The sequence below is a fragment of the Nilaparvata lugens genome, chromosome 8 (genome assembly GCF_014356525.2).
Source record: "Nilaparvata lugens isolate BPH chromosome 8, ASM1435652v1, whole genome shotgun sequence".
In the NCBI taxonomy this organism is placed as follows: domain Eukaryota; kingdom Metazoa; phylum Arthropoda; class Insecta; order Hemiptera; family Delphacidae; genus Nilaparvata; species Nilaparvata lugens.
Genome location: NC_052511.1, coordinates 14,337,522 through 14,363,975, shown reverse-complemented (window position 1 = coordinate 14,363,975; position 26,454 = coordinate 14,337,522). Strand labels below are relative to the sequence as shown.

General features: G+C 34.2%; 2 protein-coding genes across 4 annotated transcripts in view; one reads left to right on the top strand and one right to left on the bottom strand.

The window, feature by feature from the left end:
* The window catches only part of LOC111062260 (major royal jelly protein 3), an 80,462-nt gene that overhangs the window by 32,357 nt on the left and 21,651 nt on the right, over positions 1–26,454 (bottom strand). For both annotated transcript variants that reach the window (XM_039434018.1, XM_039434019.1), the window contains exon 2: positions 24,086–24,190. In XM_039434018.1, coding sequence (XP_039289952.1) covers positions 24,086–24,095 — 10 coding nt within the window. In that variant the 5' untranslated portion in view covers positions 24,096–24,190. The remainder of the gene's footprint in view (positions 1–24,085; positions 24,191–26,454) is intronic.
* LOC111062511 (protein yellow) overlaps positions 1,927–26,454 on the top strand; it is a 76,921-nt gene continuing 52,393 nt past the window's right edge. The window contains exon 1 of one of the 2 annotated variants that reach the window (XM_039434015.1): positions 1,927–2,127. The gene's annotated coding sequence lies outside the window, so the exon portion shown is untranslated. The remainder of the gene's footprint in view (positions 2,128–26,454) is intronic. The other variant, XM_039434016.1, reaches the window with a different exon arrangement.

Sequence of the window (26,454 nt, the reverse complement as noted above, 5' to 3'; positions counted from 1 at the left end):
AATTAATGGATCTCTTTATTTCTCTCAATCTCTCAGCACAAGGCGTAAGAGTGAGGACTTTCGAAATGTTCAACCCCCAACTATCCTTGAAAGAGCTGCGGGCTTAACAATATTGTGCTCCCAACTTTTCCCTCTGTAACTTTTCCTTCACTGGACTAATTTCTGAACTGATAACAAGCTCAAATGCAAATTTCGATCTCATATCTCATAAAACACTCAATCAAACAATATGTATCAATTTTGATACATCACAGTTGCTATACCAAATGAACGAGTTACACCTCATCCTCTGGCTCTATCAAAAGTGTAAAAATCCAAAATAAAAAATATCAAAATATCAGAACTGGTTCTTATTGTTATTCAGTTATCAATAATGAGCAGTAACTCACTTCCCAAATGCAGAGCTACCAAGCTGGTGCTCTACAAACATTTGGCGATATTTACTTCGGAAGTGAGCTCAAACAATAAAACCTAAAATTCCCAATTGCAATTATTGGATTTAAAGATACATCGAGTGAAGTATAAAGCGAGGAAGTGAGGAGTTTGAGCACGAAGATAGCCTACATAATGGATTTGAGTATTCAGTCTGCTAAATGTGATCTACATGGAATTTGGAATTCACACGGATATACTTATTACTATATGGATTAAGTAGTCCAATCATCATTCCTCACACACAAAACTATGTGATATACATTTGGTTTACATTTTCAGCAAAATATATCTTAGAGAAAAGTAGACTTTTCCAACAAGTTGGTACTTGAAGTACTAGTGAGCCCCACGGGCTGGAGAATCCCCTCGAAAATGCCGTTGATATTCTATCAGCTGTGTTATTGAGAACAGCTGAGAGTCATGAGAAATAGTTCAAATTAGGTTCATTCAGTTATTAATATTGCATGCATCATGCATCATCGTGTTGAACATTAGAACATTTTTCGAAGTTGACTGATGAATGCAATCAGAGATAATCGTCAATCAAACAGCCCCACAAGCGAGCAACGATTTGAGCATTTAATCATCAGAGAGAGCTCGCTACGCTCGTTCGACTCAGGTTGTTATAGAACGTACTTGCTACTCAAAAGCCAGTCGTAAGTATGTGAGCTTCTAGCTGGAAAAATTTTATTTTGTCACTGGAAGCTTGGAGAAAAAACAAAACCCGCTACATAATTAGCTTTGATTCTGTACGGTTGATACGATTCCCAACTTCATAGGATCAACTTCACTTGTACGAGTCACGTACTTTCAAAATCATCATAACCTCATTTTGGACTTTTAAACTATTATCTAAATTTGGGAGAGAAATACTGTATTACAAGGAGTACCCTTTGTTTTTCTCTCCCATCCAGTGCTTTCTTGTGAAAATTAAAATAATAAATAAATAAATTTGCATCTTGTCACAGGACACTTTCAGAAAACAAAATCTACTAGTGATCTTGTGCAACCGCATGACTACTATTGCACTGATAGAACGAACTCGGATAGAATATCTAGACAAAAAGAGCCACACACATGTGATATACTGAGATTCCCTTCAACTGGCAACATTCCTCATGAATAACATGAATGCTGTCCATTCGACTAAGGCTGACAGTATTAAGTGAATCACAATTTAGCATAATATGTTACGTTAGCACTGATAAGAGGAGCAGAGCCGGAGGCTACGTTGTTGCAGCCTACAACTTGAGAAGGTTGTTGCTATAGTGAGACTCATTCCAAACAGTCAGCATTCCTCATGCATAGACATCAAAGCTTCCCGTTCAACCAATGCTGACAGTATGGAGTGAGTCTCACAACATTGAGATCCATTTCACATTGGCAGTGTTCGCTTGTGAATAACAGCAATGCCTGCCCATTCAACATAGGTGACAGTTTGAAGTGAACCTGACCTGAAGTGATTTCTCCAGCGCCACAAGAGCATGGTAGGGCAGGTCTACCGGTTGGATGGTCATCAGCCGGGTACAAACGACGGACTTGTCAGTCGGACTCCGTACTCAGAGAGGTGCGGACACGTGTAGTTGATTGAAGCACTCCGATTGCTGTACCGGTGTGCGTGCGGTCGTTTTCGATCACTGTGATCTAGGAGTGTTGAAGCTGATATTTGGTCATTGCTTGGAGAGGAAGTGTGAGGTAGGCTTTGTTTGATATATTTTCATTATAATCTATCAATTATAAAATTGAAATTATCTATAGTTATTATTTATCAAAATACTATATATATGAAAAAATATATAAAATTATTACATTTCGATTGATTGAATATTACATAGATAATTTGGTTGCTATTTTTGTTGTGTTAGGAGGAACTTACCAGAGACAAATAAATAGATTAAACAGTATCTTCACTCTATGATCTTACTCACTATACTATGAAACATACTGTATGAGTCAATTTTCTTTCCTGTTGGTTTTTTATTGTTTTCATCATTTCTATTATTTGTCTGTTTCAAGTTTCTCCTTATTAGTTGTAGTGTGGAGAGTGTGGAGAATATAGAGAATGGACGATTGATTGGAAGAAATCAAGTAGCCTGAATTTCATCCCAACAATACAGTTTAGATCCAACTTCATTCAAGGAGGTGTAAACTATTGAGAAACCTGAAATAGATTGTCCAGGAATGAATACTCATTTATTTAATCCTGGTTATGGTTATTTTGACAGAAGTAAGTTTGTTGGCTTTTTCCAGTATTCCAGTATTCCAGTATTTCTGTATTATTAGGATTAGCCTATTATTATATGATCGATTATTTGTACATTTGTGCATTGATTACCTTTTCTTGAAATTTGTTTTGAACTGCCATTTGCACATTTTTCCATGGACATTATTCAACGAATAACAAGCAGTTTAACTGTTGCAGAAAAGCCCCCGATACAGTCAATTATTAGCAGTCACCTTCTAGATCAATAAAAAACTATGAGAGACAGGAGCTTCCAAATTTTCGAAACGTGAAAATGCATTTTACGCTCAAATTCAATATTTTTTGAATATTCCATCAATATATGATCAGTGAAAACTGATAATTAGACACCTTAAAAGTAAATAAATATTCATAATTGGACGAACTATAAATAGAAAGAGAGGATTCACACTTAACTCCCTTCCAGAATCTCATCAGGCAAACCACACATTTCCCAAGTCAAGTAATACATTATCATGGAGCATAAAAATGCCTCTATAATTTTATGATCTTCACTATAATTTTATATAAAAGTTATTCTCTGCTATGATAGGCTGCAGGATCATAGCATAGAGATAACAATAGATCATTAATTTATCCACTATCCAGCAATGATGAAACGTATCAGCCCCTAATCACGCACATAAAGTTTCCTTTCCAAGAACTCAATTATTTGTATGGGTACATAACTATCTTGATAACAGTGAAGGTATACAAACATGAAGGTATACAACAATCATAACTTTTGACACAATGATCAGATCTCAATGTACCACAGCTCATTCTTCTCAGCACGTCAAGACGGTTCAAAATCATGCATCATTAGTGAAATTCGATTAGAAAATAGAATTTTTCTAAAAAAATCGTACATCCTTGAGTGTACTTCAACCAGTATTTCAATTCACTAAAAAATGACCAATTCCCATATTCAAAGCTGTGTATCTTGTGAAATACTTCGGATAAAATTTCAAAATGTGAATGTGGAAAAGTATATTTTCTTTTCCAATTCAATGAAGAATACTTTCGATTCCAGTATCATTAGAGAGATATAGCCGATTTTAAGTTTCTTAAAATAGTGTTTCTTATAAGTCTCTTAAAAATAGTGATTTCTGCTCCTCATTTTCCGCTAATTTTTCTGTTAATCAAGAGTTTGCAAAAAGAGTCTCATGATAGGAACTCATGATTGATTCCAAATTGTGGACGATTCCATCCTCTATGAGCTCAATTGCCTTGAATTCATTTTGAATCACTGTTTCCTATCATAGAACTTCCTAGACCGTTAATATGAGGAAAGTAACTTCGATTTCTTGATTTTTTTAATGATTGAATCTTACATTACGATCATATTCTTCCATTTACAGCGACTAAAAGAGGGAAAAAATTAAAATTCAAGATCAAGACCTTTTTTATAATAATGGATTACCGACTCACGTAGCTCTGAATTATTGGTTATTTATTTGAGTACCGTATTGAATACCGATTAAACTACACGCAGGGATGAATTTCATATTTTCGATCAAATTCGACTTATGATGCATGATTTTGAACCGTCTTGACGAGCAGAGAAGAATAAGCTGTAGTAGAATGAGATCCGATCATTGTGTCAAAAGCTATGAGTGTTTGAAATTTCGATCCTTGAGGTGTCCTTATGCGAGCCTCTCCACTAAATTAGAGCATCTAACGGGTTATTCTCATAGAACATGATCTATTAAACTTATATCATGGTGCGAAATTTTAATGTGATGACAATGGAGAATTCATTATTAGAAATTTCATGTTCTGAAAAAAAGGAAAAAGAATTTTTGTGTCAGGATTTGAAGGAAATAACTGAAAACTGGAAAATGAACCGAAAATAAGAGGGTTTTGGGCCATTTTGCATGAAATAATTGGTTCTGGACTTGTTTTATGTATCCAAACAATATATTGAAAAATTAAAATATAAAATGCAAGCACACCTCCTTTTTTCATGTCAATATTGACTGGACTTATAGTAACTGTAATTTATTTAGATTTTCTCAACACCACTCTGATAGTGGGGGGGGGGGTGGCGGCGATCGCCCCGATCGCCCCTCCCTGGATCCGCGCCTGACCACTTGTTGCTTCCATAATGGTTTTGTTAATTAAGAATTAAATACTTGAATATTTATGTCTCTTTTATTTAACAGTGGAGTATAAAAATAACTAATGGAGTAGGATAACTGATAAAGTAACACCTTATCATAGTAGTATATTAAGTACCAAATCATTCACATCCTTACATTATTTGAGTATCACCAATCGAAGAATTGATCAAATTCCATGTAGAAGTGATGGGTGAAAAACAATAATGATACATAAAATATATCAAATAAAAGGAAGAATCTAATAACACGAGATAAGAACCACAGTTCGTACAAGATCTGAAGTAAGCTATTTCAAGTGGTAAATAAATATGACCTAGTGACTGATAAAATTATAATGTGCAGTCTGGAAGCTTGCAGATTGGAGTCAACCTTGTGGTCTTGAGTCGCATGAGACAGGCAATTTTCCAGCACTATGTGGAGAACTGTCAAGGCAGGCTTTGTCATGATCATAGCCTAGAAGCCTGGATCAGACAGTAGCCTAGGCCTAGAGCCAGGACTAGGCGAAGCCAAGCGAAGAGCTGAGCGTGAAAATCGGTGACTAACGGTGACTTCGACACTGAAATCGCGACCGTCAAAAACCACTTAAAACTGTCAGCATTAATTAGATGAAAAGCGTAGCTATTATTTATGAGGAATTCTGACAGACAGCTTATTGCTGATAATGCTGCTGATGTAGTGAGATTCAGTTGAAACTGTCAGCATTGGTAGAATGGAAAGCGTTAGAGTTACTCTTATGAGAAATGCTGACAGATTGAGAAGAATGCCGATTGAATGCCTGTTGCCGAATTTCGCAGACAGGAACCACGAAGATTGCGTTTTGTTGCGACAGAAATTAGCAGAGGGATCTGATGACTATAGTCGTGATAATTCAGTATTTGGATCCTTTCAGATTTGTTGAATTAATTGGGAAGAACATGGAGAGTAGTGGAGAGTTGTAAGAAGAAAGTGGTACAGAGGTGGAGCTGTACAAGTAGAGATGTAATTACAATATAGATATAAAAAGGGGGTGTGCTTGCAATTCATATCGTAGTTATGATTTTTCAATATATTTTTGGATAGATGAGAGGAGTCCAGAATCATCCTTCATGCAAAATTGTTTATTGAAATATGAGCAACAATAAATTTTACATTTTTCAACCGAATTTGACTCATGATGCATTATTTTGTACCCAGTTGACTAGCTGAGAAGAATAAAGTAAAGTACGATGGAATCTGAGCATTGTGTTAAAAGTTATAAGTGTTTGAAATTTTGATCCGTGAGGTGTCCTTATGCGCGCCTCTCCACTAGGAAATAATGAAATGAAAAGCATCTAACGGGTGACTCTCATGGAACATAATCTCGTGAACTCATATCATTGTGCGAAATATCAATGTGAGGACAATGTAGTTGGTGATGATGGTTGAAGCTGAAAATAAGGTGTTTTTCACTTTACAACGAGCATTGTTGTCAGGTGTACCTGGAAATCTATATGTGATAGAGCGCTCTACCTGATCTCAGATTGTAGAGCATAAAAATACGCTCAGAGTGATTTTGAATTATACATCTAAATGGTAACAATCGGAAGATATTGTTGATCAAAAACTAAAATTCATCAGAATTGATTTTTACTTCAAATTTTATTCATTTTTCAAATCATAACTCAGTACTCATTGGAGATAGAGAGTTCCGAATGATCTTATTTATTCATTTTATTGAGAATTTTATAATCTAAAACAAAATGTGAGAGCAAATTTTTCTGTCCGATTATTGGATTTGGCAGAAATAGCTAGAAACTGGGAAATGAACCGAAAATACGAGGTTTTTGGGCCACCCTGTATCTAGCACAAGAAAATTTTGCATGCAGAAATTGGTTCTGGACTGCTCTCATGTATCCAAATAATAATTATATTGAAAAATCAGAACTAGAATATAAATTGCAAGCACCAATGTAGGTATATAGTGACTGGACTAAGAGAGGAAGAATGTACAAAAGAGGAAGATACTGCCGGAAACTGCCAGAAGATGTTGTTGATTATGGTGGAGTATATATTATTCATCATGAATCGTCGATAACGAATCATGAAGAAAAGTTTAGGTAAAAGTTTGAAGTAAAATTCTTCAAAAAAGTTGCCAAATTGGTTAGAAACCTACTCATAATGATTGTGAGGAAATTAGTGAGTACCTACTGGAACTCTACAAATATAGATTCCCGAATATCAATTACAGTAGGGATAGTGGAGTGATTTATAGCGAATTCATAGTTGTAAATTGAGAAATAAGGATGGTGAGAAGTATAATTTCAATAAGAGATTTAAAATGATCAAAACCCCAATGAAATAGGGTCTAAGCAGTTACAACAGTCGTGAAAAGCTTCAGATTTGGAAGAAAATTCACCAGGAAGTTCAACTCAGAAAAAGTTTCTCCCTAGATTTGCAGTTAAAAAGTTTCACCTTCTGTTACTTGAGAAAGGAAACAAACCTCTCGTTATTATTTGAATGATAGTACAATATGTAAGTTGCATGAGATCATATTATATGATCTTCTTCCTGCTCCTGAGTTATCAGAGAATCCTCTCTAGGCTGCGTCCACATTGTTACGGAGTCTTGTTTTCCTAGCTGAGATGACGAGTTGTTGTAGTTACATCTTGCTGTTCAATTAATATCATCAACATTCAATCATGAAATTATTTGTCATGAACTGCATTGTATTTTTTATTTTCATTATCATGGAAGCTATAATATAAGATGAATGTTCAATGAGTTCAGGTGGGCTACTTAGTGATTTAAAATATCACACGCTATACTTGATTTTTATTCACTATGAAAGAAAAGGCTACTTGAGAAGTTAATTGTTTTGAAATGATGTGATAAGAACATTTATCAATTATATCAGAACAAATAACCAACAATTTATAGAATCTCTTTTTATTTTCTAAGTTTGGGTTACAACTGAGAAAAAGAACGGAGGAAAATGAATCGATCATAATTAGTACATTCTTCACAGTAAGTCGGAATGGTTGAAGATATTGTGTGAAGGAAGTCATGAAATCCAGAATTCCCATAATTGATTCATGAATAAAGCTGTTACAAAAACTTGAAGAAGAATATCGTATTGATTTTTACATAAATTTGAGAAGAATAGCTGGCATAAAAGTTTTATGAGATAGGAAATTAGTTTCAAATCGGAATCTGTTGAAAATCATCAGGTGAACTAAGCTATCATTTGAAAGCGGTGTTATCCTGCATATAGCCTAGAAGTAGAAATCGAAATTTTAATAGGTTTCTGAAACTTCACCATCTGTACAGTAACATGGATGGAGTCAATCAATTGCTCAACTTGAAAAGTCAAGGTTCTGAAACCTGAATGGTATTGTTGAGCAACAACATTTTGGAAAATGATGCTTACCTTGACAGGTCAGACTCATTTTTAGCAGATGGAAGATTATAAGAAGATGATTCAACCGTAAATTCTTCCGCATTAATTCTATTATCCTCATTCAATAAGCAGTATAATGTCCCTCGTGGGTGATCCATGGGTGAATAGCTAATTTGATAACAATACAAGAGTTTTTGAACACACAAGTAGTAGAATTCTCTCCCACTTGCAGTGATGGATTGAAATGTAGTCTGGTGGGTGAATATATTGACATGTGGGAGGATAATTTGATAGGATAAAAATACAGTATCACATTTTTATTGAAACCAGAGGAAAAATTTCTACTGATTCTAGTACGGTAACTTATAGAAGAAGTCATAGTATTGTTATGGATGAGGCGATGATATTATTAACATATCATATAACATACTAACATATTATATGATCGTTTATTAATTCTTCACCAATATACTACGTTAGATCTGTTAGAATAGAGTGGAGAATAATGACTATTGGATTAACAAAGCCATAGTCTAGTTCTAGTAATTGAGAAATTATTCCAACCAGTTGATCTTCATGATCCATTGATAAGTATAGAGAAATTGATCTTTAAACTACTGATTCTTTGTATCAGAATTAATGGATCTTTCTTCACAAATAATTCAAAAGTTCTGTTATAATTTAATAAATTCACGTTCAGTTAAAAGCCTTAACGCCATGAGAAAACACAGTCAGAAAAATATAAAATTGAGTCTTAAACTCAATATGAACATAATCTTAAAAATTTCATTCCAATTTAAAGGCTATCTTCCTGACTTTCAGCAATACTCTACGATAATATATTTCCAGAAACAATAACTCAAATGTAACATAACGGAAAACTTTCTATACTTCTTTAGAAAAAAAATTTATATTATCTTCCATCACTAATACAATCAAAAGGATTATTCTCAATCAATATTATTAACTTGAAAAATAACAGGCTTAATTAATTCAATACTCTTATGGAAGTTTCAATCAATTAAATTCCCTAAATTATATTTTAACCTTATTTTACGTACCTTAGCGGTTATTTGAAGAAACAATTATTCGTACATGATGAAGAAACACAATTAAACTTTTCAGGACATGGCACTACTAGAAAATTTAAACTTTAATAAAAATAAAACTAGCTCCTACATTAACTAAAAATGATATAAACTCATAAACTTGCCCAAAAAGGGCGAAACATAATGACTACATCTTACTCTCGTAGTGCTCCTAGCAAAGTGTCCTCCGAAACGTAATCTGGTCTCTCGACTGGGGAATCCCCACTACTGTATTTAGAAACAGGTCTCCTATTGGGCGAAAGGAATCAATTTGACCAATCGTCGCGTGGCTTCTAGAGCCTTTGGACCAAATAGTAACTGCAAAATCGGTAGTTTGTTATAATTTCAATGCTTGCTGTTTTCCAACTTATCGCACTTTATGTCGCGACAAGAAGGCTAAGTTTTAGAGATAATTCCATAATCTACATTCCTCGACGACTCGGAGCCACAATTTTTAAATATCTATCATGGGAAACTCGAAGTCATGGCCGTTCATAATAGAGAGAGAAAATAATTTATTTCGCTAACTCACTTACAATAATGGCTCTAGTCTATTGCGTATTAAATTTACTATTATAACTCGGGAAAAGGCCTGAATTAAAAGGAGTGCTCGGCACACTCCCCTTCCTTATGGTGTGAAACACGCAAAAAGAAATCTAATCAGGATATGTTACCATAGAGGCATTCTGTATGTTTTGGAGAGTCGAATTTCTGGATTGATAGTAGGATCCAATTTGAAGCGGGCCCTCTTCAAAAGAAATCTCTTTAATCATTCCGAAATTCAGCAAAATGTATAACTAATAGAGATTTGTGGCAAGAGTCTTTAAAACTGTGGCAAGAGTCAGGACAAAACAATATGGGCGTGTCCACTTTTAAGTAGGCACTAAAGATGGACCGAGTATAATAATCTTTGAATACTTCAATCACTTTATTGAGTCCCTGGTTATTTTCTTGGCAAACTCTAACAAGGGAAAACGTTTAAAAGACATCATAGTTTTAATTGGTCCTATGTTACTCTGCTGTTGTAAAATATGGAGTACGTTGATTATAATAGTAAAGGATGAAACCTTTTCACTCTGCTGAATGTATTGAAATCTAACTATCATTACTATAGAGTTGAGAGTGCAACATATTTTTAACAATATAAAGCAATTCAATAGGCAATACTATTCTACATCGACTACGATTCAAAGATAATGGTTGAAACTGCAACGCTAGCGAGTCATCGGAGAGCAATGACACACGCTTGATGTACATTCCGTAGCTATGAAAATTTTCTATCCATTATTGTATTCCAGCAGGAAATCTCTATCACTGAATTGTATTAAAGTGAACTAAAACGGAATCAGTTGAACAGAATAAACCTATGATAAGATTATAATTATATTAATCACGGAAGGTAAACTAATAAAGAATAGGGATATCAACAAATAATATGAATTATAAAGCGAATAGAATATAAAATATAAGGCCTTAGACATTATTCTTATTATTTTATGAATGAGAATATATTCTATCTATATGTACTAACTCCTAACTATGTGAATGTATAATTCTTAACTATGAATGGATGAGTATTAAGCTATTGAAAATGGGTATAGTATAGAATATTATGATAAATCGTCTTATGCTAAATAACTTATGATTATTAGAGACATCACATACATACATTGCTACATAGGATATTATGACTGTTGATAACTTCAAAAATTGATAATCACCCGATTTGCCAAACAATCAATTATCTACTACCGTGGGAAAACTGTACAATCATTTCATTTACCGCGAGTATGCAGCCGTGCATGAAATAAAATTAAACCTAATTCACCTACCTAAATATATTTAATATTACGAAGTTAATAACATAATTTAATGACTAATCTAGTTGCGCAAGTTATTTACATTCCGGAATTTCTTCTATATACATTATATTGTCACGTAACAAAATCTTTGACTAATAAACCCTTCATGAACCCGTAATGAATCCTTATAACAAATACGGTAAATATCTTTATCATAACTCCTTTCTCCTTTCTCCTTCTCATTCATTAGGAATCATCTCGTTGAGTGTATAGGGACAAGGCTACAGAGTGGCGCCATACTCACAAAACTTATCCAATTATAACTCACGACAAAAAATCTTGTCTTCAATAGACTGATCTGTTTCCTATTTTTTCTGATCTGTTTCGGATATTTTTCAACATGACTCAAGCGTGATTTTGCATTATAATATTCCAGTAGGAAACCTTCACGACAGAACGCTAGTCAAACAGAACTATGATCAAGTGCCAGGCTTTAATCGACAATAATAATTCTGTATTTCGCTTCTCACTAGAGTACGTGACATTTTCTCTAAACACTGGAAGCATACTTTTCATCGCATGATTTAATAATATGAAAGTTCAGCTCTAACTTAGCATTGTTGGACTGCTACTGCTTGCCTTCTGATTACCAACATTATTGAATTTACCAACACATTAACACATTAATAGGCTACTAATACACTATTACTGATTCTCAAGTTCACTGACATTTTCAACCTTACTGGAGCCTCACATAATTATTTCTCAACAATAAATTTCATATCCAACTAGTTTCAATTACTCTACTAGATCTCAAAATATCTCAACTTATTCACATGGAAAACTTGATTGCAATTTTACTATTCATCATTAAAAAATTTATCATTTCATTAAAGATTTTCCTATTTTTTTTATTTATTAATTCTTTTTGACTACTTATCTCTAAAGGGTCCTACTACTGTTAATTACCTCAATTTAATTTTCCCAACAAAATTCTATTTCCTTTTTGACACGAATTTTCCTACATATTTCTACCTTATATCCCCATTTAAATTTTTAATCAACCTTTCAACTCTCAACTACAGAATAATTTAAACTCATGCTTAACTCAAGAGATTTTTCCCTTTCATTTCAAATTCATCTAGAAGAATTTCACTGTTAATTTTATTTTAATTTAACCCGTTCATTAGTGTTCCAATATTTATTTCTACTTTCACTGATAACCATTTTAACATTACCTAGGTACTCGAAAAAGTTTCTCTGTTATTTTATTTGTATACCTTAACTAATCACTTTAAATATTCATTGTCTAAAACCTTCAATTTTCGTTACCATACCAAAATTCTAAGCAACTTTAAACTCAATAATACCCCTTTTTTTACCAATTTTTACTTGTGTTTTTGCGGCTGACTTTCCTACCAAACATTAACGAACCTTTTGACTGGGCTTCCCTAAACTGCATTACGCTGATTGTTTTCCTTACAATCACTACGAAGACTCACTAAATATTCTAGATTTCGGTTTACGTTATTCTACTGACGAGCCCCATAACTCTCGAATGAACCAGACCGTTTACTAGATACAATTAAATCTTAGCTCACACCATCTTCGGTGCCTTTCGCTAAAATTATACAATTCCACCGTACAATTTGCAAGGTTAGTCACAGCTAAATTCCTTGATTTGTTACATGGACAGCTTTCGGGCAGTGCTCCGTTCTCTCTGGACACGGGCCTACACTCGCACCGATTACCTAAATTCAACAACAACACACACAGGCAGGACATCCCCTTGTCCTCCTCTAAATCTTGAGTCTCAACTAAACAAACAAAAAAAATTCCCCACAGTCTACAGGAAACGTTACCAACACAACGGATCTTTACACTATCACTACGCATGCCTACCGCAAAAATCACACCTAAAAAAAATATTTCCAATAATAAAACTGATTCACCTTTTCGAGAATAAACATTACTGATAAAGGGACTTAACAACCTCATCTGAATCAACTTATTTTCATACAAATTCCCAAGGATTTGATTATCGTTTCAACTTTAATCTACAATACCCAATTATTTAGTTTAAACATCTCAAGGCCAAAACTACTCATCAACTTTTCAAAACTACATATCAACAATACTAATAAAACAGTTTACTATTTATTCTCTGATTACCTTCGATCTACCTAAACTTATCAAAAAAATTTCCTATTTTCCTCAAACATTCTCCCATAATAATTTCCGAATTTTCCTAATTTACTTGGGTTGACCTTTAAAATCTCAATATTCCCTTTCACTACTACTATAATGATATTCAACTACCAGACGTGAGACCAGAATACGTACGTTGACATTACAATAATTTCTATTATTGGGTCTAAGCTGTTACAACAGTCGTGAAAAGCTTCAGATTTGGGAGAAGAAAACTTATCTGGAAGTTCAACTTTGGAAAAGTTCTTCCCAGATCTGCAGATAAAGAGTTTCACCTTTTGTTATTTGGAAAAGGAAACAACCTTCCGTTATTACTTGAATGATCGTACAATATGTAAGTTGCATGAGATCATATTATATGATCTTCTTCCTGCTCCTGAATTATCAGAGAATCCTTTCTTCGCTGCGTCCACATTGTTACGGAGTCTTGGTTTCCTAGCTGAGATGATAAGTTGTTGTAGTTACATCTTGCTGTTCAATTCCTATTATCAACATTCAATCATGAAATTATTTGTCATGAACTGAATTGTATTTTATATTTTCATGATCATGGAAGCTATAATGTAGTTGAATGTTCAGGTGGGCTACTTTGTGTTTTAAAATATCACACGATATACTTGATTTTTATTCACTATGAAAGAAAAGGCTACTTGAGAAGTTAATTGTTTGAAATGATGTGATAAGAACATTTATCAATTATATCAGAGCGAATAACCAACAATTCATAGAATCTCTTCTATTTTCTAAGTTTGAGTTACAACTGAGAAAAAGAACGGAGGAAAATGAATCGATCATAATTATTACATTTGTGTGCCAAAGAAGATAATTTTGAATAAAATTTAGAATCTAGAAATAGGCCGACACATCTAGAAAATACCTGAGTCTATACCTAATTCATGCAGGTGAACGGGCTAGAGTCAAGAAAACTTCAATTAATCTTGCCATGCCTGATTTAATAGGTTTATACTATAGAAAAACACTACAATTTGAAATAATTGAAAAATACAAACAGTTTCAATAAACATTGGCAACTAAAATCGAACAACAGAAACAACAATTTCATGTTACTTTGTTGACATTCTTCATCTGATTCGGGGGCGCATTACTATCCCCGTTTAGATAGCAATACGTCACAAAACCAAACAATATCAGGCATCAAATAACAAATAATTAACTTCAACATAAAATTACTCAAGAAAGAAACCCGTTGAACCAAGTTTCGTCGATAGTAACCCATATAACCCATTTCATAATAATTTTGAATCCCCACTTTTGATTGACATTCTCGAATGAACCTTTGTTTCACTACACTGCACTTTCGTTGGTCTGTACGTTGCTTTATCGTCGGGGTTACAGTACCTTGTTTTTGGCGGTGAGCTTTTACCGGTTGAATTTGCTTGACGGCGACGTCCTCTTACGTCCCTAGACCTGTCGTCTGAACGGGTGTCTTGAAGCGGTGTTACATAAAGTTGCGGAACCAAAGGGGTGGTAGTACAAGAAGTTGGTTTGGGAACACACATGAACCGCTGTAAATAATGTGTTTTTCACTTTACAACGAGCATTGTTGTCAGGTGTACCTGGAAATCTATATGTGATAGAGCGCTCTACCTGATCTCAGATTGTAGAGCATAAAAATACGCTCAGAGTGATTTTGAATTATACATCTAAATGGTAACAATCGGAAGATATTGTTGATCAAAAACTAAAATTCATCAGAATTGATTTTTACTTCAAATTTTATTCATTTTTCAAATCATAACTCAGTACTCATTGGAGATAGAGAGTTCCGAATGATCTTATTTATTCATTTTATTGAGAATTTTATAATCTAAAACAAAATGTGAGAGCAAATTTTTCTGTCCGATTATTGGATTTGGCAGAAATAGCTAGAAACTGGGAAATGAACCGAAAATACGAGGTTTTTGGGCCACCCTGTATCTAGCACAAGAAAATTTTGCATGCAGAAATTGGTTCTGGACTGCTCTCATGTATCCAAATAATAATTATATTGAAAAATCAGAACTAGAATATAAATTGCAAGCACCAATGTAGGTATATAGTGACTGGACTAAGAGAGGAAGAATGTACAAAAGAGGAAGATACTGCCGGAAACTGCCAGAAGATGTTGTTGATTATGGTGGAGTATATATTATTCATCATGAATCGTCGATAACGAATCATGAAGAAAAGTTTAGGTAAAAGTTTGAAGTAAATTCTTCAAAAAAGTTGCCAAATTGGTTAGAAACCTACTCATAATGATTGTGAGGAAATTAGTGAGTACCTACTGGAACTCTACAAATATAGATTCCCGAATATCAATTACAGTAGGGATAGTGGAGTGATTTATAGCGAATTCATAGTTGTAAATTGAGAAATAAGGATGGTGAGAAGTATAATTTCAATAAGAGATTTAAAATGATCAAAACCCCAATGAAATAGGGTCTAAGCAGTTACAACAGTCGTGAAAAGCTTCAGATTTGGAAGAAAATTCACCAGGAAGTTCAACTCAGAAAAAGTTTCTCCCTAGATTTGCAGTTAAAAGTTTCACCTTCTGTTACTTGAGAAAGGAAACAAACCTCTCGTTATTATTTGAATGATAGTACAATATGTAAGTTGCATGAGATCATATTATATGATCTTCTTCCTGCTCCTGAGTTATCAGAGAATCCTCTCTAGGCTGCGTCCACATTGTTACGGAGTCTTGTTTTCCTAGCTGAGATGACGAGTTGTTGTAGTTACATCTTGCTGTTCAATTAATATCATCAACATTCAATCATGAAATTATTTGTCATGAACTGCATTGTATTTTTTATTTTCATTATCATGGAAGCTATAATATAAGATGAATGTTCAATGAGTTCAGGTGGGCTACTTAGTGATTTAAAATATCACACGCTATACTTGATTTTTATTCACTATGAAAGAAAAGGCTACTTGAGAAGTTAATTGTTTTGAAATGATGTGATAAGAACATTTATCAATTATATCAGAACAAATAACCAACAATTTATAGAATCTCTTTTTATTTTCTAAGTTTGGGTTACAACTGAGAAAAAGAACGGAGGAAAATGAATCGATCATAATTAGTACATTCTTCACAGTAAGTCGGAATGGTTGAAGATATTGTGTGAAGGAAGTCATGAAATCCAGAATTCCCATAATTGATTCATGAATAAAGCTGTTACAAAAACTTGAAGAAGAATATCGTATTGATTTTTACATAAATTTGAGAAGAATAGCTGGCATAAAAGTTTTATGAGATAGGAAATTAGTTTCAAATCGGAATCTGTTGAAAATCATAAGGTGAACTAAGCTATCCTTTGAAAGCGGTGTTATCCTGCATATAGCCTAGAAGTAGAAATCGAAATTTCAATAGGTTTCTGAAACTTCACCATCTGTACAGTAACATGGATGGAGTCAATCAATTGCTCAACTTGAAAAGTCAAGGTTCTGAAACCTGAATGGTATTGTTGAGCAACAACATTTTGGAAAATGATGCTTACCTTGACAGGTCAGACTCATTTTTAGCAGATGGAAGATTATAAGAAGATGATTCAACCGTAAATTCTTCCGCATTAATTCTATTATCCTCATTCAATAAGCAGTATAATGTCCCTCGTGGGTGATCCATGGGTGAATAGCTAATTTGATAACAATACAAGAGTTTTTGAACACACAAGTAGTAGAATTCTCTCCCACTTGCAGTGATGGATTGAAATGTAGTCTGGTGGGTGAATATATTGACATGTGGGAGGATAATTTGATAGGATAAAAATACAGTATCACATTTTTATTGAAACCAGAGGAAAAATTTCTACTGATTCTAGTACGGTAACTTATAGAAGAAGTCATAGTATTGTTATGGATGAGGCGATGATATTATTAACATATCATATAACATACTAACATATTATATGATCGTTTATTAATTCTTCACCAATATACTACGTTAGATCTGTTAGAATAGAGTGGAGAATAATGACTATTGGATTAACAAAGCCATAGTCTAGTTCTAGTAATTGAGAAATTATTCCAACCAGTTGATCTTCATGATCCATTGATAAGTATAGAGAAATTGATCAAAATGATCCAATTTAAAGTAGTAGGAGGCTTCAAGTGTATTGCCCTTTCAATGGAGAAATAGTTTCTGTGGTTTGTGGTTAGTTAACAATGTGGTCACGAAGAGGTCAACTAAAGATCAACTAATCACTTAAATGTTCAAATAAATTTCAATCAATAATGAACAGGTCATGCTTTAGAAGTGTCAGAAATAATATGTAACCAATTTTGGTATTCGTTAAGTTTGACATATATGAATCTGGCTTACTGGATATACCTCCAGGCATACGTGACCGATATCCTTGGCATATAATATTGAACTGGACTTCTGAATTATATGAGATTGTAAGCAATTTGTTAGTGTTGTTCTGGCCATGCTAATGACTCAAGGGCGCTAAAGACGGATTACTTGTCCAGAATAGTGTAATTTCAGGCTGTTACAAATTTATGTCGAATGAAATACATCATTTTGGTAGCAAGGACATCTATTTAGGTTACAGACAATAATTATGTCAGACAATTGCATGCGTCATGCGGAGAAATGAGAGAGTTACTCCCGTAAATCTTTGTAGCTCAATTGACGAGGAGGGTCACCAAAATGTTACATGTTTTATGAGTGTGGAATGATGTAGAAAGTGTTAACGTTATTTTTTTAACCAGGATCTGTTTCAAGAGATTAGAGTAGAAATACTTTTTTCACACTTATATAGACTGATATTCTCACTATCACATATTTAACCTAAAAACAATAGCGACAATATTTCCTCATGAAATGAGAGCTTGATAATCCTTCAACGCTGTACAAAGATTACGTTTTATGATTGGCTGTTACCTAGAGTTTGACAATAACTTCTAGAAAAATATGATGAGCTATTCCATCCAAGTCCAACATAAGGAAAAAGTCAGAATGTAATCCTGCAATTTATCGTTTATTATATTCTATAATGAAGTACACTCATTCATAGAGGATAATAATACCATAGAGAAACGATAGCATAAGTAGATATCCCATGGTATAGGGCGTTCATGTCGCAACTTTTACTGTTATCCCAAGCCGATAGTTCACGTAGTTCTCTCCTATGCAGCTGTGTGACGCTGGTAGTCTCTCAAATTGTGCCGTTCATACATTATCACGTCAACAAAACAGTAAAAATTGACAATAATCGACAGTAATCAGCTTGAGATAACAGTAAAAGCTGCGACATAAATTCCCTATACCATGGAATATCTACTTACGCTATTGTTTCTCTATGATAATACTGTAGTAATATTTTTGATCTCTGGCTAAACTCATCAATATCAAGAGCTTTTTCTTGATGTGGATATTATCGTTGCTACTTTTATTGGAGCCTCCAGTCTATTGTTTTAATCCGATATTTCAAAACAGCCAAAATACACCATTGTTCACCATCGCGTCTGTCTTAAATATACTCGTATGTTGCAAGGGTGGACAGTTGCCTGGGGAAAATATCGTAATTTGCATAGTCTATTACTGTAAAATATCGATACGATAAACGATTCTAATAAGAACACTGTATATGAGTTCCACATCTGCACGCACTATTATATGAATATACATATCTTAGTAAGGTATATGTATATAACTACCGATCTCATTCTAATTACAAGGACTTTCACTGAGTACCAGAAACAGGCTGCCAGCTTGCTCGGTAGGGATAACACCATAACTTGCGTTAGGTTGGCATTACTAGGCGTAACTGTGACACAACAAGCCATATAAATTTTGAGATCTGTCAGGTGAAAAATAGCAAGTGGACAGAGCCGTAGAAAGACTACCTTGAGAACTTTGAGTTATTGGTTTAATTACGGCTGAAAGAGGGTTAATAGCCTAGCGCTTTTGGCTATAGTGGTCGCTGGTAGGATTCTTCTTGAAGCTCCAACAACTGCTGGATTGTTTATGGGCTGATCACGTAATTGAAACTGTTCTTGATAGTGTCCAAAAAGAATGTTTTATTGCACCTGGCACCATAGAACATAGTATGTTGGTTTCCATAAACATCGTAGAGTTTTATGCCTGGTACAGCATTCAGTGATACGAATTTGTTGAATGTACAGCTAATAAAGCTAATAAATCAGATTAAATGCTTGTTTTTTATAATTCAACATTCCAAACAAGTTTAACGATAGAACTTTCTCACGAAATTATGAGTTCTCTGAAATGGAAGTTTGAAAACCATAGTTGGGAAATTTGATTGAAGTGAAACATATTAGTTTATTCAACTAATTTCGAGTAAGGATAGAAACTATTCCAAAGAAATGTATCAGTTCAGTGACCATATTACAAGTATATGAATAGATATTCATTACAAGTAAGTGTGTTAGTTCAGTAAGATTGCAGTGCGTGTAAAATAACCTATCACTATTTTAAAGCTGTTGATCTGTATATCATCTAATAAACAATGGTTCTCTAGTTATAATCATCATAATGATTCCTAGAGTATCTATGGGAAGCATACAAAACAATAGGAATAAGGAAAAGTCAATTTGAATGTATTTTTCAAAAATGAATCAAGTTAAAAACTCAGTTCATGTTGGAAACAGCAGTCTCGGTGTCTCGATAGAAAAAGATAAAAAGAAGATAGCAGCACGCTCCCAACATATATACAGGGGATTTATACGAGGCATTATACACAAGGGGATTTATATACAGGCAATATACGAGGAGATCCTTGCTTAGGATTAAACCCAGTAAAAAGGAGAATAATGAATCGATGATAGGATCAGGATATAAAATTGATTATTGGCTCAACGATAACTCATATACTTATGTTGACTATGGAAATCAGTGATAATGTACTGAACAATGTGAATGAAAATAATGGGTATCTGGAAGGAGAATGTGGTAATTGGCAGGCACACTGACATTGAAATATTGTTGATGTTGATGAGATGCTATCTTCATTGTTTAATGTGTACTGGTAAACAGCGACAGGTAATAAAAATACCCTATTGACGTAGCCGGTATTAATAGACTTTAGCCAATATAAACTCTTGAAACGATGGTTGAAAACATGATTCTCGTGTGGAAGAAGGAGAAAATCTAAGAGGAGTTCTGAAAAAAAACTGAAGACTTGAAGAGAGAGAGAATTTTGTCTTTTTTCAAAATTCTAAGAACCCCAGCATATCGAGAAGATTCACTCACAGGGAATTTTAGTTACAAGTTTGGATAGTTAGATCCGGGATACGTGATGAGCTCATAGGTTTTTACGGTTTTCTAATTAAGTGACTTGATTATAATAATCAGTCATAAAGTCCAGTTGAGAGCCTCAAGACAAGTATTGCGTGATAACACTCACGAATTTTTCTCAAAGATAAGCATTTAACTCTCCCATAATACGAGAAAATATTTCAAGCTTTGTTAATGGTATTGCGTGTATTCACGATAATCCATAGGAAAATAATGATAGATGGCAAACAGAAGTTCCAAAATGGAATTGGAAATATTTTCATTCGAAGCTACACAAGCCGGTATGTTGTTACAGTCTGGGATTGCAATTCCAGCCTGGTCTGAATTTTAGGTATATGTCAGAATCCCGGCTTGAACCACCCTTTTGCTAATTCCATTATTTATGCACAAACATCACAAATAATAATCATGTCTAGTTTATTATAAAGCTGCAGAAATTTTCATCATTTCGATTTTCAGAAACTCATATTATACAAAATTATTGGTTCAAGTTCTTGATTGGGCTTACTAATTTCCTCTATTCCAGTTAACAATTTGCATGTTCTCAATTGGACAACAATTCAACTATTTAAGAATCAATCTCTTTTTCCAGTCTCTCCTCCTCTCTTGATCTAGTCTACATTTCCACAAAAGTCAACAACTAGACACCGTACTCAATGCATTATTATTTCTTGTCCTCCTTCAATATCGATAAATAGACTCCAATAAACATAACAAATAAAACTCAAGTACACCAGATTGCATTGAAACACTGAATAAATTACCACTTTATAGGCGTTAGTCCAGATATTACAATGAAACACAGGTTATACAACCAATAAGCGAAAGGGGTGTGGTCACAAATCGGCTCGTGTGAACTTCCAGCATGCGCTTCATAGAAAAAATGCAGGCGTTTATAATAGGGGGCGGATTCTGGGTCGAGGGGTAATGAGTGGGGGGAGGGAGCTCAATATGTAACCTTCACTGCATCGTGAACAGATATGGTCAACTCGTGTGCAATGTTGTTGGTGCCGTCTAGAAGCCCACAGGGGTCCAGTGCATTTGACCCCGTTTCAATAAGTGAAAAACAGCTTCGAATTTCTACTCTCCATTTCTATCTTGAGCTGACTGGACCAGTTAGGTGGACATTGAATAATGCTCTATGGAGTGTTATACTGATATAGTCTTGAACTAATCAATCAATACGGGGGCGAGGACGTATATTTTCAGGTGTTTAATTGATTGCAGTGTGAAGACTAACGTAGAGACTAGATAACAAAAATACCCAAAGCTTTCTTCATTCTTTGCTGAATAAATAAATTTTATTTGATGAAATAATGGAGATAATTCTCATAAGTCTTTCTTCTGACTGGCAGGAGTTCCTGATCAAAATCTTATCAGAAAGAAGTAATGCAGATAATATTCACAAAGCTCTTCTGCCAAAATTGGATCCTTTTCAGCAAGTTGAGAATATTTAATCATCTACCTATTTATGTGAAACACGGTGCATCTATATACATCCAAAACCAATAGCCAGATTGATGCTGGTATGAGATCAAAAAATAATTTAGATTTGATCGAGAATGTACTCATACGAACTTGTGTGATCAAGCATGTAGATTATAGATAATCTTTTTTTTGTATTCTACTCTGAACAAGGAGCTTTCGAGTTTTATAATTATTTAGAAACTTCCAAATGTAGCTTGATGGCATAGTATTGATCACCAATAAATCACTTAGAGTTTGGGAATATTTCCATTCAAATTATTGCTACAATCAATTTCATACGCTAGTGTACCTCAACTTGAAACTACTTACCACACATGTTTCATAACATCTTAGCTAGTAATAATTATTAGTTTCTTGGTAGGAAATAATTGTTGAACCGTATGGGGTATTCAAATTTTAAAAATTGATAGTATTTTTTTTAATAAAATTGATATTTTTAAAATATTAAAAAATATTATAAAAATTAATATTTTTTTGTAAATGGCATTGGAAATAATGTGTGAAAAGTATTTTGGGAAACGAATAACATAGAGTAGCAGTAATCCACAGAGAAAAGTTATGATGACTCACTCACCTCAGCTGCAGAGCTAAAATATTGATTCGTGACATCTTTCACACTGAAAGTACTCCAATTCATGGAGAGACTTGTTCAAACTAGTCAATATATGAAACTGATTCTATTTCATAGCTATCACATTTTTGAAAAGCAAATTCTCTGAGTTTGAATGAGTTTAGAACGATCGATGCATTGGTGGTGATAACAATTACTTCGCATTTTGATAAAACATATACTTTTTACTCTCAATCTTCATCATCAATATAACTGGATTGATGATCCAGTTGAGATGAACCACGAACGTATATCAGACCAAGATTCAAGAAATATATACAATAAAGTTTCACATATTTTTTAATAGAGTTACGTGAGAAGGTGTTATTAGGATAACTCCAAACTCAAAACACTGACTCATACCACTATAGACGTTTTTCTTAGAAGATTAATTATGCTGATGAACAACAAATATTGTAATCGACTCTCAGAGAATTCAGAACACTCTTGATGAGCACTTGTGAAGTCAGCACAGTTTTGAATGGTTTGTAGGTCACTGGTTCGAAAACATTGACGAAATCAGATGAACGAAGCAGATTACCGCACATCTGATAGGGCGGCATTCCTGCCGAAATGGAAAGTGATTAATATCATCTATCGTTCTTCGAATCTTCTAGCAGGCAGGGCCTAAACTGAGTGATCTTTCATGTGAAAAATTGAGTGTGTTTTCAAGCGATCGAGAATCAAAAGTAGGCTACTAGAAATAATTCATCGATGTTTTTATGGAAGAGCAATGAGAGAGCTCCGCTTGGTGATCTCCAATTATTTATTTAGTAAGTAACTAGCAGGAACCCTTGGTTCGCAAGGGTCTGTTTTGAAACATGACAAACTGAAAACTTGAAGAAATCAAAATGAAATCTTAAAGAATTGAAAATAGCCTATAACCATCCTCGGTTAATTAAGAATATTTATGCAAAATTTCAAGTTAATCAGTCCAGTAGTTCAGACGTGATGATGCGTCAAACATAATTTTCCTACCCTTTACACGTGTATGAGCCAGTTCTTTACTCTATTATCAGTATATTATTATTACTTTATTAGTATAGATAAAATTCTAGAAGCATTCCTCATATGGGAAAAAATATATAGAATATAACAAACTGAAGCTCTTGTAGACTTCGATTGGTTCCTTCCCCTGCTGTCTGGTAGGTGAAGGTCAATAATATGGAAATAACATTTTTATTAAAACTTGAACAATATGCTTTTTGTATAGTTGAGAAGTTGATTTTGTAGTAATTATCCATATTAAATGAAAAAGACTAAGAAATTGTCAAAAAACCACAGATTTACTTGATGTTTTGACAATTTCTTAGTCTTTTTCATTTAATATGAACAATATGCCTTCGTCAAGAAAAATGTACAAATTAAGTATCTAACAGACACGGCTACTATGGAAATTCTATTCTTGTAATCTCAATTGGTGATTAATATCTTTAAAAATTCATAAACAGTAAAAAAATAGTTGCTTACGGTTTATCATGCCTGAATGAATCCGCTAGCTTTCAATTAGTTTTTCAATCTGAGGCTGGAGGTTTCACATCGTCATTCACCCATTCATCGGGAATTGTTTGCTATCTGAAAAATAATTATTTCATGAATTTTCTAAGAGTAATCACGCTACTAGAAATACAACAAATCAATTGTAATACATTATTATGATAATTATTGTTAGTGTAATTTACACTATTAGGCTACCACTTACTATTTACAGTATTTAGGCCTACACATTAACACTTCATAAGGAGCAGTCTCAATTGATGACCAGTGAATTTCTCATGTGATCTTCTTCTTCTTCTATATGCCGGCTCCGCGACGGAGATTGGCGATCATCAATGCAATTTGGATTCTATTGACTGCAGCTCGGAACAGAGATGTTGAGTCAATGTTGAACCACTCTCTCAGGTTCTTTAACCAGGATGTTTTCCTTCTTCCAGGCCGGCGTCTTCCTTCAATCTTGCCCTCCATTATCAACTGCAGGAATCTGTACTTCTCATTGCGCATCACATGTCCAAAATACTGAAGCTTCTGACTCTTAATACAGTAAAGAGCCTCCACTGTAGTCCCAATTCGTTCCAATACCTCAGAATTCCTCACCCTTTCTGTCCATGAAATACGAAGAATGCGCCGATACAACCACAGTTCAAACGCCTGCAGCTTTGCCTCCAATGCTTTCGTTAATGTCCATCCCTCATGCCCATACAACAACACTGGAATGATGTAGCACTTCAACAAACGAATTCTAGTCTTGAGAGCAAGGTTCCGATTGCATAATACCCCTCTCATTCTGAAAAATGCTGCCCTTGCCTGCTCAATCCTACTCCTTACTTCCTGGTCGAAACTCCATTTCTCATTGACACAACATCCAAGATATTTGAAGCTTTGTACACGTTCCACCAACTTACCAGCAATTCTCACTGTTGCCTCAACACGTTCTCCGCTAACAACCATGAACTTTGTTTTGCGTACATTCATACACAATCCATACTTATTGCTGGTTGTATTCACATGGTTCAACAGCAGTTGGAGATCATCTGCACTTCCAGCCAACAACACTGTGTCATCCGCATACCTGAGATTATTCACAACTTCACCGTTGACAACCAGTCCACATGTGCATCCATCAAGAGCCTCAGAGAGGATAGCTTCTGAATATAAATTGAATAATGTTGGTGACAACACACAGCCCTGTCTTACCCCTCTACGAACTTCTACTTCTTTTGACAACTCCTTATCCCATTGGACATTTGCTGTCTGGTTCCAGTAGAGATTGGCAATAAATCTCATGTGATCACTATGATTAAAAATAGGAAGATATGTCTCCAGCTAAGTAGAGGAGCTATAGGAATGTGTTTGTAGAAACCACAAAACTGGTTTAAATTAGCTTAGCTACGTTATGTTGTTAACGATTATAGACCATTCAATACCCCCCAGACATGAGAATAGATCGTGAATGATATGTGAACTATCACGTGAACTATAAATCACAATAGGACATTATAATTTTAATAGGACATATAAAGTTTACCACATGCATCTCTACATGCTTATCAAGTAGTTTCCTGTGGTCGGAGATTCAAGTCTATTATGTCTGGAAGATTTGTCAGTTCGTTAAGGAGTGGTTTGTAACGTATTCCCTGCATGCGTCGCATTCTGATGCTTTCCAGAGCAGAAGACAATTATTTTTTGCGGCATGTGATAGTTTGCCGTATTTGTATGGAGTGTTACCTTATTATGTCCTGGGGCTATTGGAAGACAGATCTTGTAATAGCATTGCATTGCCAAGACAGGATTTGTGGAGTAGTGCATTCTTGAGGTAGGCGTAGGCCACATCAGTAGTGAGCTTCACGTATTCTTCAGTAGAGCTTCAGGTAGTAGTGAGCTTGATTATGCTCTTCCGCTATATATTTCTATGCTCAAGTTTCGAATCAAATACATTTTGGTGTATAGAGTTAAAATAAACAATACATTTCCGTTCTCGTATTGAATTCAAGAATTTTATTTGAGAATGTTCTATCATCAGACAGCACCAGGTGTTCTCATAGTTTATGATACTTAAAATCACTTCAACTTATATGGGCTACAATTATATCAAATTAATAAAACCAATATAACAAATTGTGGTACCCTTTACCAAAAACTTTAAAATATGATATGATACTGATATGATATTATATCTTTATGATATACTTGATTACAGAGTAAGTGACGACTTTAGTTGAATCAATGATTTCTTGAATACCAAATCTTATACAGAATTTTGAAGAAAGCTATTCGCATTTTCCAATATCCGAATATTATTGAATTTCTATTATCCTTCAGTTGCAATTTTCACGTTCGAT